This window comes from Cariama cristata, unplaced genomic scaffold (assembly GCF_000690535.1).
Source record: "Cariama cristata isolate BGI_N322 unplaced genomic scaffold, ASM69053v1 scaffold4846, whole genome shotgun sequence".
Classification (NCBI taxonomy): Eukaryota; Metazoa; Chordata; class Aves; order Cariamiformes; family Cariamidae; genus Cariama; species Cariama cristata.
Genome location: NW_009620262.1, coordinates 169,632 through 184,034, shown reverse-complemented (window position 1 = coordinate 184,034; position 14,403 = coordinate 169,632). Strand labels below are relative to the sequence as shown.

Genomic DNA, 14,403 nt, shown 5'->3' with positions numbered 1-14,403 from the left:
TTTGTGTGTTACCAAATGTGAAACCTGGTCATCTCCAAAGTGAAACAATGCATACTTTAATTGGGAAGACTATCTAGATTATATCTTGAGTAAATATGATTTAGAGGAGCACATTTCAATCTGTCTAGGCTTTGAAGGGAGATCACTTTAAGAACTAGCATCTTCCAACTGTGAACCTTGACAGTCTTTTCTCTAATTTGTGGTGCTGTTTCTTTTTTTTAGTCAGGTTTGATAAGGACACGGAAGATCGAGTTCCTTATATCTCCATTACCTCAGCGGCTAGCACAGGAGCACAACTACACATCACCTGCTGGCCACCATCCTCATGTATTATATAAACGAACTGCAGAAGAGAAGGTGCACCGGTACACAGTAGAGTCCAATTCCAAATACTTTTCTTTTGGTCATCACAGAATTCACACTTCCTACAAGTACCGTGCTCAAGCAAATGGTTACCACCATGGAAGGTTTCAAAAGCAACATTTTTGTGGGCGTCGCAAGAAATGTATGTAAGGAAACTTTCTCTCCTTGTTTGAAATAAGGGCTCTTAGAGACTGTATGGGGATTCTGAGGTGTGGTTCATGGTCGTCTTTGTGATGGAGACACAATAATTTTAGATTATACATTTCTAAAGTGAAATAGATATGAGAAACTTTATTATTCCTTTAAATTGATGTAATCACTATTTAGTTTTCTTGTTCCCTATCTAGATTAAAAGATCCCTTGCATGATTTTGTTGACATTGATGTAGTTTTCAGTAAGCACTTCTGCACAGTGATGGATGCCAAGTCCTTGAGCTGCTTTTTGTTAGTTTGGGAACATATAACTAATTAGGCTTGGAGATGGGGAAAAAGTCTTCCAAATAATTAATTTCTGAGAGAACAGAGAATAAGTTTTTCAGAACTCACCATTTGATAATGAAATTTTCAGGAACTGAGATCTTCAAAAAGAACCTCCTATGTAAATTATTTAAATAAGATTTTGGAGCCACCTCTTAAAAACATATTGGAATATATTATCCTGCCAAGGTCTATTCTAAGTCCTTCATTAGGCCATCAAATTGCAGAACATTTTAGAGCTCCCTTGGATCCTATATCTGTACTTACAGCATTCAGTTGATTCTTTTTGAAAGCTGGTCTCCTTCTGAGCTGAGTTTCTTAATGAGGGTCTCCAGGACTGCACAAGTATTGAAAACATTGTCTCAGTACAGTTATATTCTTCTGACTTCCTACCTGAGTCTGAGAAAATGAGGAGGTTCCTTTTCCAAAAGGTGTGTAAGGAAGAAAGAGAAAACAAATAGAAGGGAAGGAATGAGAAAGAAGGTAGTGGGAAAGGTGGCTGGCTGAGACACAGGTCTATCTGAGGCCTGAAAACTGCTTGTCAAAAATTGAATGCTTCTTCAAAAATCCTTCACCCTAGATTTGAAAGTTAGACTTCAAATGCCAGATGCACAAGCCTATGATTCAACCTATGATTTGCATACTGATGCAAATGTTCAAAACTACCTCATTACATACTACCTTTCCCTCCTGTCTGATTTTCCTGCTGCCTACTTCAGAGCATAGGGTAACGGTGCTAAGTTAGCTCGTCTACTCTACAGTGTTTTATTTTATTTGCATTGTCCACCATGGTCTTGCACCTTATTTACTGTACCTCCTGTTACTGCTTGTCCAACTTCAGAATTATTCATGTCCTCTCGAGCTTTTACACAGTGCTTATCCCTATAATAAATGAGTGTATTTTAAGCACTGCATTTTCATAACCTTCTGGGATGTGAGAAGATATTATCATTACTCCTGTCTTATAAATGGGACTCACAGACACAGGAGAGGTCAAAAATAAGTGTTGCTTCTGGGTACCAAATCGATAAACTGAGTTTTTCTTTAAAATATTTATCAGAATATATGCTTCTGTAATTGCATATGTGTATCTGTTTATTCAATATTTCAGTTACAACTATGACTTTTTAGCTGCATATTCAAGCTGAGTTTATGTTAAATGAAGAACATGCAGTTAGCATCCAACTGTGATGATTTTAGTATGTGATTTACCCATCATTGCTTAGGAACTCAGCATCAGACACACTGTTAGGATCCAATTCAGCAAGGTTGCATTTAAATACCTTAACCATGAAACTCTTTCTTTTCACATCCTGCGGTCTTTCACTTCATGCAGTACATACCTGTAACCTTCTGAGAGAAAGGAAGGAGGAGTTCTGAAAAATAGCAACCTATTTCCACACCCGGCCTTGGCTAATCTATAAAACAAATTGATCTCATGTTCACTGAATGAATGCAGTCCTACAAATAAAATCACATGTGATTGTTTAATTGAGTAGGGGCAAATATAAGACACAGAAGAAAACATATCACTCGGATCACTCCGGTAAAGGCAACACCCCTTCTATGAGTATTTGGGACTTTTTTTCATCTTCTTCCTTTCTTTTTTTTTTTTTTTTAATTTTTAATTTTTACATTGCTTTCCTGGTCTTGCTCTGAGATCTGGAGTCATATCAGTTTGAAATTTTCAGCAAAATCCAGTCTGGTCACCTGGAATAGAAAATTTCAGCTTGAATGAGCAAAGGCATTCACAATGCAGTCCTACGAAAGGCAGTTCTCTGCTATTAACACTGCCTAGTCAAGGTTAATTTATCCTGACCTAAGAATGAATCCAAGCTTGCTGAACAGTAAAAGGGAAGAGCACACTGCCACTTTTAGTGTCATGAAAGTAGCTTGTCCTACTCACCATCTTTTAAAATTTCATATGCTGGCAATTTGTGAGCACTAGAGAAGCCAGTTAATCATCTTTCAAACTCTTCTTCACAATCTAAATCTTTTTAGATCATGAGAAGTTAATGGACTGTAGTTAGTAAATCATACTTGAAACATTGCTGCTGCTTAGGTTGTATTAGTAGCAGTGAAGTTAATTCAAGAGCAAAACTCGACTGCTCATGGATTTATGAATCAAATGCCTTGAAGTTGTGTTGCCTTCAAAATAGTACATGGAAATTGATGTGCCTTGAACTGAATGCTTCACTCTTGGGTAAGGCATGTCTTCATGTGCTTCCAGAAGAGAAAATTTCTTTGAGCTTGTAAAGAACAATTGTTTATAATGAGTGATACATTTTAAAATCTTACTAGCACAGTCACTTGCAATGTTAAATACAGTTCAGAGTGACTTAGTTCTTGAAAGCAGACCACTGTTGTGCATTCTGTGGTATTCTTGATTTCCCAGTTTGGCGTGGAAGGAAGTAGCATCTGTTTTAGCTCTGTCATTGGAGTAAATTTCTGATGAGGCACAGGCAGGATTTTTTTAATTACCTGAGACTCCCTCGCTTGTGTCATGTTACATCCTGTGTCAAAAAAAATCCTATTGTTATCCAAGTAGTATGTCAAAGTGGCCTTTGAGTTAATTATTGATGCAAAGGCAGTGTAGGTTTATGCAAAAGAAGCTATGAATAACAGGAGGATGTAGGACATAGATTTCTTTTCCCGCTTCCTGGCTTTCTGAAGCAATGGAGTAGAGACCATTCTCTAAGCGTGCCATTGACCATGCTACACAAGCACAGAGGGAAAAAGTGCACCCTGGCATCGGGGTGTGCAGGCTGGATGCACGTATCCTCTTGTCAAGCCCTCCTTGCTGTTGCCTGACATTTCCCTATACTAAATAAATATGTTTTAATCTCAGTGGAAAATTTGCATAGAAGGCTAATGTCGATCACAATAGCGGGCTGGCAGGAATCTTACTTGTGATATCTGCCTACTTTCTGTACTGATGGTGGACATTTATTGTGGAAAGGACTTTTTTTACCAACTGCTATGTAAGTAGCACATGCCAAACACCTCAGGAAGTTATCAAAAGGACAGGAAAAATGTAGATATTCTGTTAAAAATTCTGTATGTATTTTTTGCCACAGTTGCTACCAATTTATTAGATTAATTCCTTATTTAAAACTGTTTATTGCATAGGAATGTCATTCTCCTATTTCCTTCTCTCCCTGTAGCCATCCTTTCCTCAGAAGTGAATCAGGTCTTTATTAAAAAATATACAAGAACTTAGCCATAAGTATTAAATCACATACTGTAAAAATAATCTCAGGCTGTAAACCTGTGATGCTTCATTTTCTGATTAAACTGTTCATGGGTGATCTGAACCCTTTCCAAAACTGAGTTTTATTTCCTTTTAGATGCACCTAAGCCACCCACAGAAGAGACATACATTCGCTCAGATGAATATGGGACTTCTGCAAGGTTCAAAAGATCATCTGCTAAAATTCAGAAAAATGGAAGTCTAAATGTTGAAACCCTTGTTGTGGCAGATAAAAAAATGTTAGAGAAACACGGCAAGGAAAATGTAACAACATACATCTTAACAGTTATGAATATGGTAAGATGTGGTGTAACTGTTTTCCCTCTGGAATATTGTTAGGTCAGAGTAGAATCTTCCATTAGACAAATAGTAGTACCAAAAAGAGCAGGGGCACCTTACAGAAGCCTTTCTTCAAACCTCATCTAATGTATTACTTACATCAAAAAGATCTTTAAAAATGCATGCCTAGATTATCACAGCTCTGGCATCAGTACTGTAGGGTAAAAAAAAAAAAAACTTGGAAAATAATTAAAATGTTAAATTTTAAAATAATTCTTGTGTAGTACAAAACAGATGGATACTCTGAAATTGAAACTTTCATTTCATTTGGTATCATGAATCTTAGTCTGGTTTGTCTGATGTCTTGCCTTGAAAGAAAAAAATTTTTGAGAAAGTACAAATTTATTTTGGGGAAAATAATATAATTTAACTAGAAATATGTTTTCCTGTGTGGCTTTGCTCTTTAGTTTTGTACTGCAAAACTTGAACTTTGAATTTGATTACACTTGAGCCAGGAGACCAAGGAGAGAACAAAGCCCATTGAATTCAATAGAAGGTTTTCAAGTTTTTTGAGTAAGTGTAGTAGTTTGGGGCATAATTCTTCTGGGTTAAGCTCTTTTGGATTAATCCTGCAAGGTATATAACTCCATTAATTTGTGCTGGAAATTGAAGCCCAATGCAATAACTCAATACATATGTTTAGTCTATTAAAAAAACAAATATACATGTAGATGATATTTCCTTTTCAACAATTGTTGCAGGTCTCTAGTCTGTTTAAAGATGGAACAATTGGAAGTGATATAAACATTATCATTGTGAGCCTTCTTCTTTTGGAACAAGAGCCTGTAAGTTGTGTCAGAATTTTTGTGTGGTATACTTCATTTGCTACTGTTCACAGAGAGATTTGGGTGTTCCCACGTTACGCACGTGAACTTTCATTAGAGGTTTCTTAAGACATAAAGCATGAGAAGAAGATTAAATCACAGAAACCTCCAAAATCACACTTTCTGCATTTCACTGCTTCTCAGGTTTTGACACTAAAATCTTCATTTCATATAAATGTTCTTTAGAAACTTTGAAATGCTTCCAGTAAGATAAAACGTAACAATTTCCAGCATTTTCTTGAAATGGCTGGAATGAGAAATCTACTTAAGAAGTATTTAAATAAATAAAAAGATTTTGAACTGGGCTTTCCAGGATGTGATGATCAGCAGAGGGAAGGAGTCAGAAGTCCCAAACTGAAGATAGCATGTAACAAAAGGTGGGAGTGGAGGTGATGCTTTTGGTAAGGGTGCTGAGACAAAAGAATACAAAGTCTCTTTTGAAGAAAAGAAATTTGTGATGGGTTGGTCTACTTGGATAATACTTTTCCTCCACAGAAATCTCCAAACATTTTAATCACAAGATTCAAAATGGTTTGGTGTTCAGCTTTATCAGGAATCAAATATATTTGTATACCGTAATTCCAACCACTGACTTCAAAAGTATCTGTGTCTGGGGAGCGATGCAATTTTATTTTACAATTGTAATAGATTCACTCAGCAACTGAATTGGTCATCACAGACAGTTAACGTGGGAATACATAAGTTTATTTAGAACAAATATGAAAAAGTAATTCCCTTTTCCCTAACCAACTCTTATTCTTTCAATCACCTTACTCAAGTACTGATGAAAGCATCTTATTTCTGTGTCTGTGAAATATCTACAGGGTGGATTACTGATTAACCACCATGCAGACCAGTCACTGAACAGCTTTTGTCAATGGCAATCTGCTCTGGTTGGGAAGAATGGAAAGCGCCATGATCATGCCATCTTGCTTACGGGTTTTGATATCTGCTCTTGGAAAAATGAACCCTGTGATACTTTAGGTATGGTATGAAAACACATTCTGAGAAACTCATGGGTGTCAACAGCAGCATCTTGATTCACAGAGACTGAAATGTTTTAGAACAAAAAAGTCCATCTTTACACATAATGTTAGCCTTCTTGAAGAACAAACAACTGTTATTTTTACATAATTGTCTGAGGTACCTAGAAGAAAAAGAGCATTACTGGTATCATTGCCCCAGAAAAAGTGGCAACGTAAGCTATCTGAAGACATCCTTTTGGACTGTCACCTCTTCAAGGAATATTTTTTTTTTTGAGAATAATTCTGAGCCACTCTGATTTTATTTTTTTGTGACTACTTGCCCTTTTTGAATGGGATTCCTCCCTAATTTGGGAGCTATAAAGGCATGACAGTGGGGAAAGAATAATCTTTACAAGTAAAGTGTCTTTTGGGAGGTTAGGTTTGATTTATAATTCTTATACAGGAGTCCCTTTATTGTCAAATAAAAGTCTGCTGTAATTCTTCCATGATAAAACTGATGAAGTAGACGGCCATCTTTATGCACCACAATAGAGTGGCTTATTAGGGCCAGTGCAGATGATATGCGTATTTGGAATTCTGTAGAGGAACAATCTATTCTACTGCTTCATTCCTTCAGGATTTGCACCTATCAGTGGCATGTGCAGCAAATACCGTAGTTGCACCATTAATGAAGATACAGGTCTTGGACTGGCTTTTACAATTGCTCATGAATCTGGACACAAGTAAGTTATTTTTCATGAGTCTTACATGCTCCTTCTATGAATAAATATGTAAGTGAATGGAAACATGATGCCAGTTAATATATATCAATTAAATATGGATCATTTATAGTGAGCTATATAATGATTAGAATATATACAGCATCCAGTTAATGCACTGGCCTTATTAAATATCATCTCTCCAACAATCATAAAAATAACCACTGTGGGATTTTGATTCATTTTGCTACCATAGGCAAGGGATTTTATTCTGATACAGATACCTCACAACTGTTTCTAATTTGATGGAAAGCTGTAGGCAATTTTAGGCCAAACAGAGCCATGGCTCTTCAGTCAGAAGTGTGTCCTTTAGCATGAAATGGTGAATCAGCTGCCCAGGGTGCTTTTTTTTTTTTTTTTTGGGGGGGGACATTTTATATATTCCAAGTGATAAGCAGGACAAACAGTAAAAGCTGACAATAATAATCTACAAGCTTCCCGCAGTGCTACCATGTTCTGGTAGCAGAATTACTTCTAGTATCAGTGTGGTTGCTCCAAAAACAGAAGGCACACTGCAGCTTACAGTACAGAGAAGTGATCTGTTAGAGTCTCTCAAAGGTCCCTTTCCCAGAAGACACAGTGTTTCATAGGATCTGGGAGCCATTCATTCCATTCAACCTGTCCTTCTTTGTTCTCTCTACCTATTTAATGAGTGATTTGGCTAAAAACAACCTTTGCAGAGGTTTCTGCCTTCCTGTATCTGTATCCATTAGTTTTCCGTTTTATTTCTATGGTAATAAGGCTGTAATTTTCCTAAGGACCTGCTGTGTCTCAAACAAAATCAGTAATAATCTTCCATGGAGCTTCAGCTATTCTCTGAATTGTTGAATTAAATCTAAAGAAGATGATTAGGTTTTGCTCTTCTGTTTTTTTCCCCAAATAATTTTGAATTACTTTTTCATAACTTTTTGCGTGATTTTTATTTTCAGTTTTAACATAGCTCAAGCTGGATTCTCTCTAACCACTGACGGTATAGAAGTACAGTTTCAGTATGTAGTACAAACCTGAAATCAAGGGTCAGATAAAATATGGGCATAGGATCTTTATTTTGTGCAGCAACATCACTGCACAGAATATCTTTGAAAAGCAGTGGTACTGTATTCTGCTGTTTGGTCAAGGCATGAATCCTTCTGATTCTGCATGGCTGAATCAGGACTATTTAGTTTTCATTGTGAAATATGCTCTACAGTATATACTATGACCTAATGTCTACATGAGTGACCCTTTCACAGATTTCTGTACATCTGAAGGGAAACAAGGAATTAAAGAATAATCCAGCTGCCAGCGAAGCCCGTGGGAATTGTGCCAATGCTTTCAATGGGACCAAATATGTAAAATGTATATTGTTTGATCCTTCTGTCACACTAATGCAATTTCACTGACCTCAGTACATTTTTAATGCCCTTCAGCCAGTATTAGAAGAGAATCAGGCCCATAGCTTATTTTTCAAGAATTATCTCCTTTAGTCTCTTAATGTCGTTCCTTCCTGTTTATTTTCTTATTTGCTTTGAGAGATTATGCTTGAAAATTTTTTAATGTTGTTGTTTTTCTTTTTCACTACTGCCTTTGATTCTCCTATTATTCAGCCTTTCTTTGGTATAATTCCGTACTCTTGTCTGATAAAATGCTTCTTACCTCTTGGAAAAAATCTGCCCCAGATACAAAATGTCTTATCATTTGTTCGTATTCATGTTCCTGAGACTACCTAGTATGCGGTGTAAGACAACAGAACTCGATCTTTGTGATACAGACATTCCTGGAAGAAAAAAAACCTGTGACAGCTATGGAGGTGCTGAGGTCCACTGAGAATATATTAACCTAAGGGTTTCATAGTAGGAGAATATTGTATACTGTATAGATCACACTCCGTGATCCACTGAGTAGCTTCAGTTGTTATACATTTTTATGGTTTTCTTTAAGTAGTTTGTGTTTTTACCTGAAAACTTAACAGTTCCTTCAGGAGTTCAGAGCCCACTGTCAGTGGGTATATAAACTGTGGATTCTTTGGTTGCAATGCATGTGAACAATGTTAGTATTTTATAAAGGATTCTAAAATACTAGCTCAGTTGGGACTTTTCTTGTCCATTTATAGAAGGAGCCATATATTTTAGCAAGTTTGGAGCCTCAGCTGGTGGCAACACATGCAGTAACTCTGATGAGCCTACAATGATTTATAACAGTAGAGGATCAAGTCCAGTAAATTAGATATTCCCTGCACGTGCACAGATTACATTCATAAAGTCACCAATGTACTACAATGTTGAAGTAACAGATTATGAAATTTCTATTCAAAACACATTGAAATTCACAGATGTCCTGTACAGTGAGTAAATATAAAACAGTGAAAGCAAAAAACCTGAAAATTAGCTTTATTATAACCATAAGCTCCACATAATTTATCGTTTTTAACATGGTTTTTATTACTGCTTATTATTCTTTGTATTATCCTAACACCTCTCCTAGTGAAAGCAGGGCCTCATGATGCTGCAGACCGAGCAAAGCACCCAATAACAGGCAATATTCCCACTAAGGAGGTTACAGTCTAGACAAAATGACAGTGTGTATCAAAGGCGAGGAAAATAAAGTGATTTGCCTGAGATAACATAGCAAGGTCGTGGCCAAAATTAGAAAAATTATTGTATTTTTATATTCATACCTTGTATTCTATTCATTCAACCCCACTTCTTTTGCTATAGATTGAATGCAGCTATGTAGTTCTTCCCTCCTATTAGGAGGACAGCTACGTTATATTCTTACAACTGTGTAACACTGATGTCTCCCTGGATTCTGATCTCCATGTCCTTCATGTTAACAGGCATTATCACTAGGCAAAGAAAGGCTCAGACTGTATGTATGTTTTAAGCTGATGGATTTATAGGCGAGTGCAAGTGTGACTGAACGTAAGATCCACTACTTTCATCCATCTCACCACAAAACATTTCTCCTTCAGGAAAGGGAAATAGTTAAACTGTAAAACTTCTGACACAGCCTGCAGTTCTGGTACTTATGTGCCAGTGTCTTGTCATTAGCTCACATTGCAGAGCTCCTCTGCATCACCAGTATGGGGTTTTCTTGCAAATTGACTCACCAGACAAGTGTATGATGACAGTAAAATTTGAACGCTATTTATTGGAACTTGTTTCATACTAATAGTCATTTGTATCGTGCATATGTTTTCATCCCTTTGGAATGAAAGGGGTGAATTCCACGTTCCCTGTGGAGTTCAGGCGTAGAACTGTTACCCAGAAAATATTTCTTCTGCCCCAAATTGTGTCTTGCTTCTCTCTAATCTAGATTTTCATTCTTACACCTGGTTCTCTTTTCAGCTTTGGTATGATTCATGATGGAGAAGGAAATCCTTGTAGAAAAGCTGAGGGTAATATTATGTCTCCCACACTCACAGGAAACAATGGAGTGTTTTCTTGGTCTGTATGCAGCAGGCAGTATCTCAACAAATTTCTCAGGTAGGTCAGATGTAAATCTGGGCCAGTGCCAGGGAATGTATCTTTAGTAACTGGATTTGAACTCTTGAACAGACATAAAAATTAGTTAAGTGTGAAATTCACCTCTCTTAAACTGTGCTCAAACCAATGTACTATTTGAGCCCACACACCTGGACTTATGAAGCGTAGACGTGGTATGGCATATAAGTGTTTTTGTCCTGCCTCGTTTCAAAAGAATGTATTTTACCCTCCATGAATATCCTGCAGTAATGACTGGCATATCATTTTTTTATTCCTGTCAGCAGCTAGGTTTATGAGAGAATTAGTAGGAAGTGAACACAAAAGAGGGCAGACAGAGTGGTACCAAAGTCATTACAAAATGTAAATTAACATTAGTGGCCTTTCTCACTGGAGTTTCTCTCTTGATCCAACTCATGCCATGAGTAAGGACATTTTACATTTCTCATATACTGTTTCGGGGGGGGGGAAGGAAAAAGACAAAGATGCCATTTATTTCTCCAGCATGTTAGAGTTATTCAGTGATGCTTTTAAAGGAACTGTTTTTCAGTCTATGTTTAATGTTGTCACACTTGCAGTCCTTTCCTGTACAACTTTCCTTTTATTTTGTTTGTCGTACAAGGGTAGACTATACATGATTACTAAAAAATGTGTAAGCAGTACTAAGACCCAGATCCAATACAGGTATTTTAGATATTAATGCCTTAGAGTGAGAATCAAGCACCTAGATAGTTCTGCGGATCTGATCCTTGAATTCCAACTTAGTATCTTAGAGCAGTGGCCGGGAAAGATGACAGAGTTCTGATGATTTTTTTTCTGCTGCAACGATGCAACATATTCTGAGTATACAAGCAAATTGCAAACTACAAAGTCACGTAAGTGCTCCAACATGCAATATGGTCCAAGAAACTTACACCTGGAACATAAATCCAGCATAGAGTGACCTTCTGTATACATGAGTTCTCAAGCATATCCAAAGGAAAAAAAGTAGACTGTAAGGTACCGTTGGTGTTAAGCTGGACTCAGCCAACCCAAAGCAAGTAAGTTGCAACAGCCTTCTGTCAGTCCACGCAAAGCAAATGCTGAAATGGGAGTGTGCCTGTTGATTCTGTTGATTCCTGACTTTGGGAATCCATTTAGCGGACAGAAGCAGACTAGATCACCTTGCTCTTGGTTACACAGGAATAAGGGGAAGAAAGGAATTTGACATCATTCTTTCTTGTTGTCACAACAGTCCCAAAGCCTGCAAATTCCTGCTTCCTTAAAACTTTGCAGGTCAGGCTACCAACAAGATGTCAAGATCTTTTGGCTCCTGCAAGCAGATATTCTCATTTCAGTGCATACCTCTAAAGCTAGTTAAAGGTACTGTATACCATATTATGTGTTTTTGCTGGTCTGTAGCAAATTAAAATATTTCAATATAAAGATCATAGTCATGATTAATATACATTCTCATTATAGTACAGCTCAAGCTGCCTGCCTGATTGATGAACCTAAGCAAACAGGACAATATAAATACCCTGACAAACTGCCAGGGCAGATCTATGATGCTGATACCCAGTGCAAATGGCAATTTGGAATGAAAGCAAAACTGTGCAACCTCAGCTTTGTAAAGGTACCTATTGATATACTTTTGAAAAGTTAAAATTGTATTAGAGAAATGCAGTACACTGAATAAGTACAAGTAATACAGTGTTCTTCAGAGGCCTGGGCTATTTCTCTACCTTATCTTGCTTGGCAATTTGCTTTGAAGGTACTGGCCTCTTTTGAGGAATATCACAATCCCAGGGGAGTTTCAGGAGGAAGTGTGTTCTTTCCAGGAGTCAGAAGGAATGCAGTCGAATACATAAGACCTGTGAGCCCTTGCCTACTAAGCTAAGGGAAATTAGCAGGCAGTAGAGTTTTAATCAAAGGTTGCATGGCGTGTGGGCTCTGGGGTAAGAAGGACTAAGTTTCTTGTGTTTTGTTTTGCTCTTATGCATTGACAGCAAAGTCTGAAAAAGATCTATAGGTTTATTTTAGAGCAATGAAAACATAACTTATACCCTTGACGTTGTGATGAAGGATTAATTTAGATTAACTTGTTATTTTAGTGACTGCTACACTCCTTGCAGATCTCTTCAGAGAAGGCATTTTATTAAATAATCTGGAGTGCTCATTGTGAAAAGAAGTATTGTCATTTCTTTTACTCCTGTTATTATCCTGGAGTATTTTGATTTATTTTATACTAACCACATTTATCAGGTGATGGCAGCTGTGTTTCTTCTGCAGCTAATAAACAAAGAGGAGAGAGTGAACAGTGCTGTGAAGAGACTGTTTCCTGATATCTTCTGTGTTTTATAAAATCTAGTCTTTTTGCAGTGTTATAGTCACTGTAGGCTTGACAAAATTTTAGCCTTGACCTTTTTAACACAATTTTTGTTCTATTATAGTCTCACACTCGAAATAGTTTTAAAAAATATGTGGTGAAATGGTGCATAAACAAGAAGGCAACATACAGGATATGGCTGTGCTATGAATCTTAAACACTGGATTTTCTAAATTCTGAAAAGGGCTTTTAAGGTAGCAAAGGCATGCATCATTTGTTACTCTTTCTAAACACCAGGAAATAATGAGAATTATGAGTACTGTAGTGAGTACTTTTTTCTTTTCAGGATATATGCAAATCTCTCTGGTGTCACAAAGTGGGTCATAGGTGCGAGACAAAGTTCATGCCAGCAGCAGAAGGAACAGCTTGTGGTATAAGTATGGTAAGTTGTTTTATAAATAGGCCAATGCCATTCTAACATGATTTTAGACTGTATTGGGTCAAATACCAGCTCCTGTCAAAACCAGCGTTACCCAGATCCCTCCAGGTTTGCTATCATGGACTTCCGGATTGCTCTGTAAAAGATTGCATTGCGATACACAGTGAGGACTGGTACTCACAGTGTTACATATCTGATGGTAGGGAGGGATGCCTCTCCCATCGAGCTATGGAATAAGATATATCTGGCAAATCTGAATCAGTAAGAAAATCCATTAATTGTAACAGAAGTTAAATGAAGGCTTCAAATTGCACTCTGATATAAACATTCCTTAAGGCATAATATTTGCTATACAGACTAAGGCCATCATGTGTATTATCATCTAAAAGAGCATGCTAATTTGTTTTAGTTGAACCTTCTAATTTACACTCATCTATAGTTACCCAAAATATTTTCTTTTACTGTAATCTTTCTTCCAGTAGAATATTGTTTTGATTTTCAAGTTACTGACAAATGTTCTATTTTGCGTTTTCTCTTTGTGCAATATTTCAGAATTGAATGATAAAAGGGAGAAATTTTAGCAGAATTTTAGCAGGCTATTTTTAAATTATGTGGGAAGTTTTGAGGTTCTGACAGCACAGGACCATAAAATAACATGGATTTTTTGTGGAGGAGTAAGCTAAAAGGATACTCTCCAAGAAAACAGTTTTGAAAATTTGTACCTCAGATATCTTCAACTCAGAACTTGGACAAATTTTAGGACATTTCTTATCTATACCATTGTGTGGGTCAATGTCTTACTTTAGAGTCCTTGTCCTACTGTGAACTATTTCATTGAGTTCAATGGGTGACCTCATGTTTATTAGGGTTAAGCACTGGAGCTTTTAAATGTGGATTTTTTCTTTTTTGCACCTACTAGGTACCGCTAATGCTGATGGGATATTTTTTGGCATTCTTTTGGCAGTGGTGTCGAAGAGGACAGTGTGTCAAATACGGTGATCATGGACCCAAGCCTGTAAATGGCCAATGGTCTGAGTGGTCTGAGTGGTCAGAGTGTACTCGCACTTGTGGAGGTGGGGTCACATATCAAGAAAGACACTGCAATAATCCAAAGTAAGACATAGATATGAAAAGGTATTATTTTTATACTAACTATTTAAGTTTTTAGAACAAAAAAATAAGAGTCCATTTCTGTAGGG

At 37.0% G+C, this 14,403-nt stretch overlaps 1 protein-coding gene across 1 annotated transcript in view; it reads left to right on the top strand.

Moving 5' to 3' along the window:
• Positions 1 to 222: 222 nt before the first annotated feature.
• The window catches only part of ADAMTS18 (ADAM metallopeptidase with thrombospondin type 1 motif, 18), a gene marked incomplete at its 5' end in the record, with an annotated part of 50,038 nt that continues 35,857 nt past the window's right edge, over positions 223 to 14,403 (top strand). Inside the window, 9 exons of the mRNA XM_009701550.1 lie at positions 223 to 505; positions 4,187 to 4,386; positions 5,130 to 5,213; positions 6,077 to 6,236; positions 6,855 to 6,960; positions 10,323 to 10,460; positions 11,919 to 12,072; positions 13,112 to 13,207; positions 14,169 to 14,317. Coding sequence (XP_009699852.1) covers positions 223 to 505; positions 4,187 to 4,386; positions 5,130 to 5,213; positions 6,077 to 6,236; positions 6,855 to 6,960; positions 10,323 to 10,460; positions 11,919 to 12,072; positions 13,112 to 13,207; positions 14,169 to 14,317 — 1,370 coding nt within the window. The remainder of the gene's footprint in view (positions 506 to 4,186; positions 4,387 to 5,129; positions 5,214 to 6,076; positions 6,237 to 6,854; positions 6,961 to 10,322; positions 10,461 to 11,918; positions 12,073 to 13,111; positions 13,208 to 14,168; positions 14,318 to 14,403) is intronic.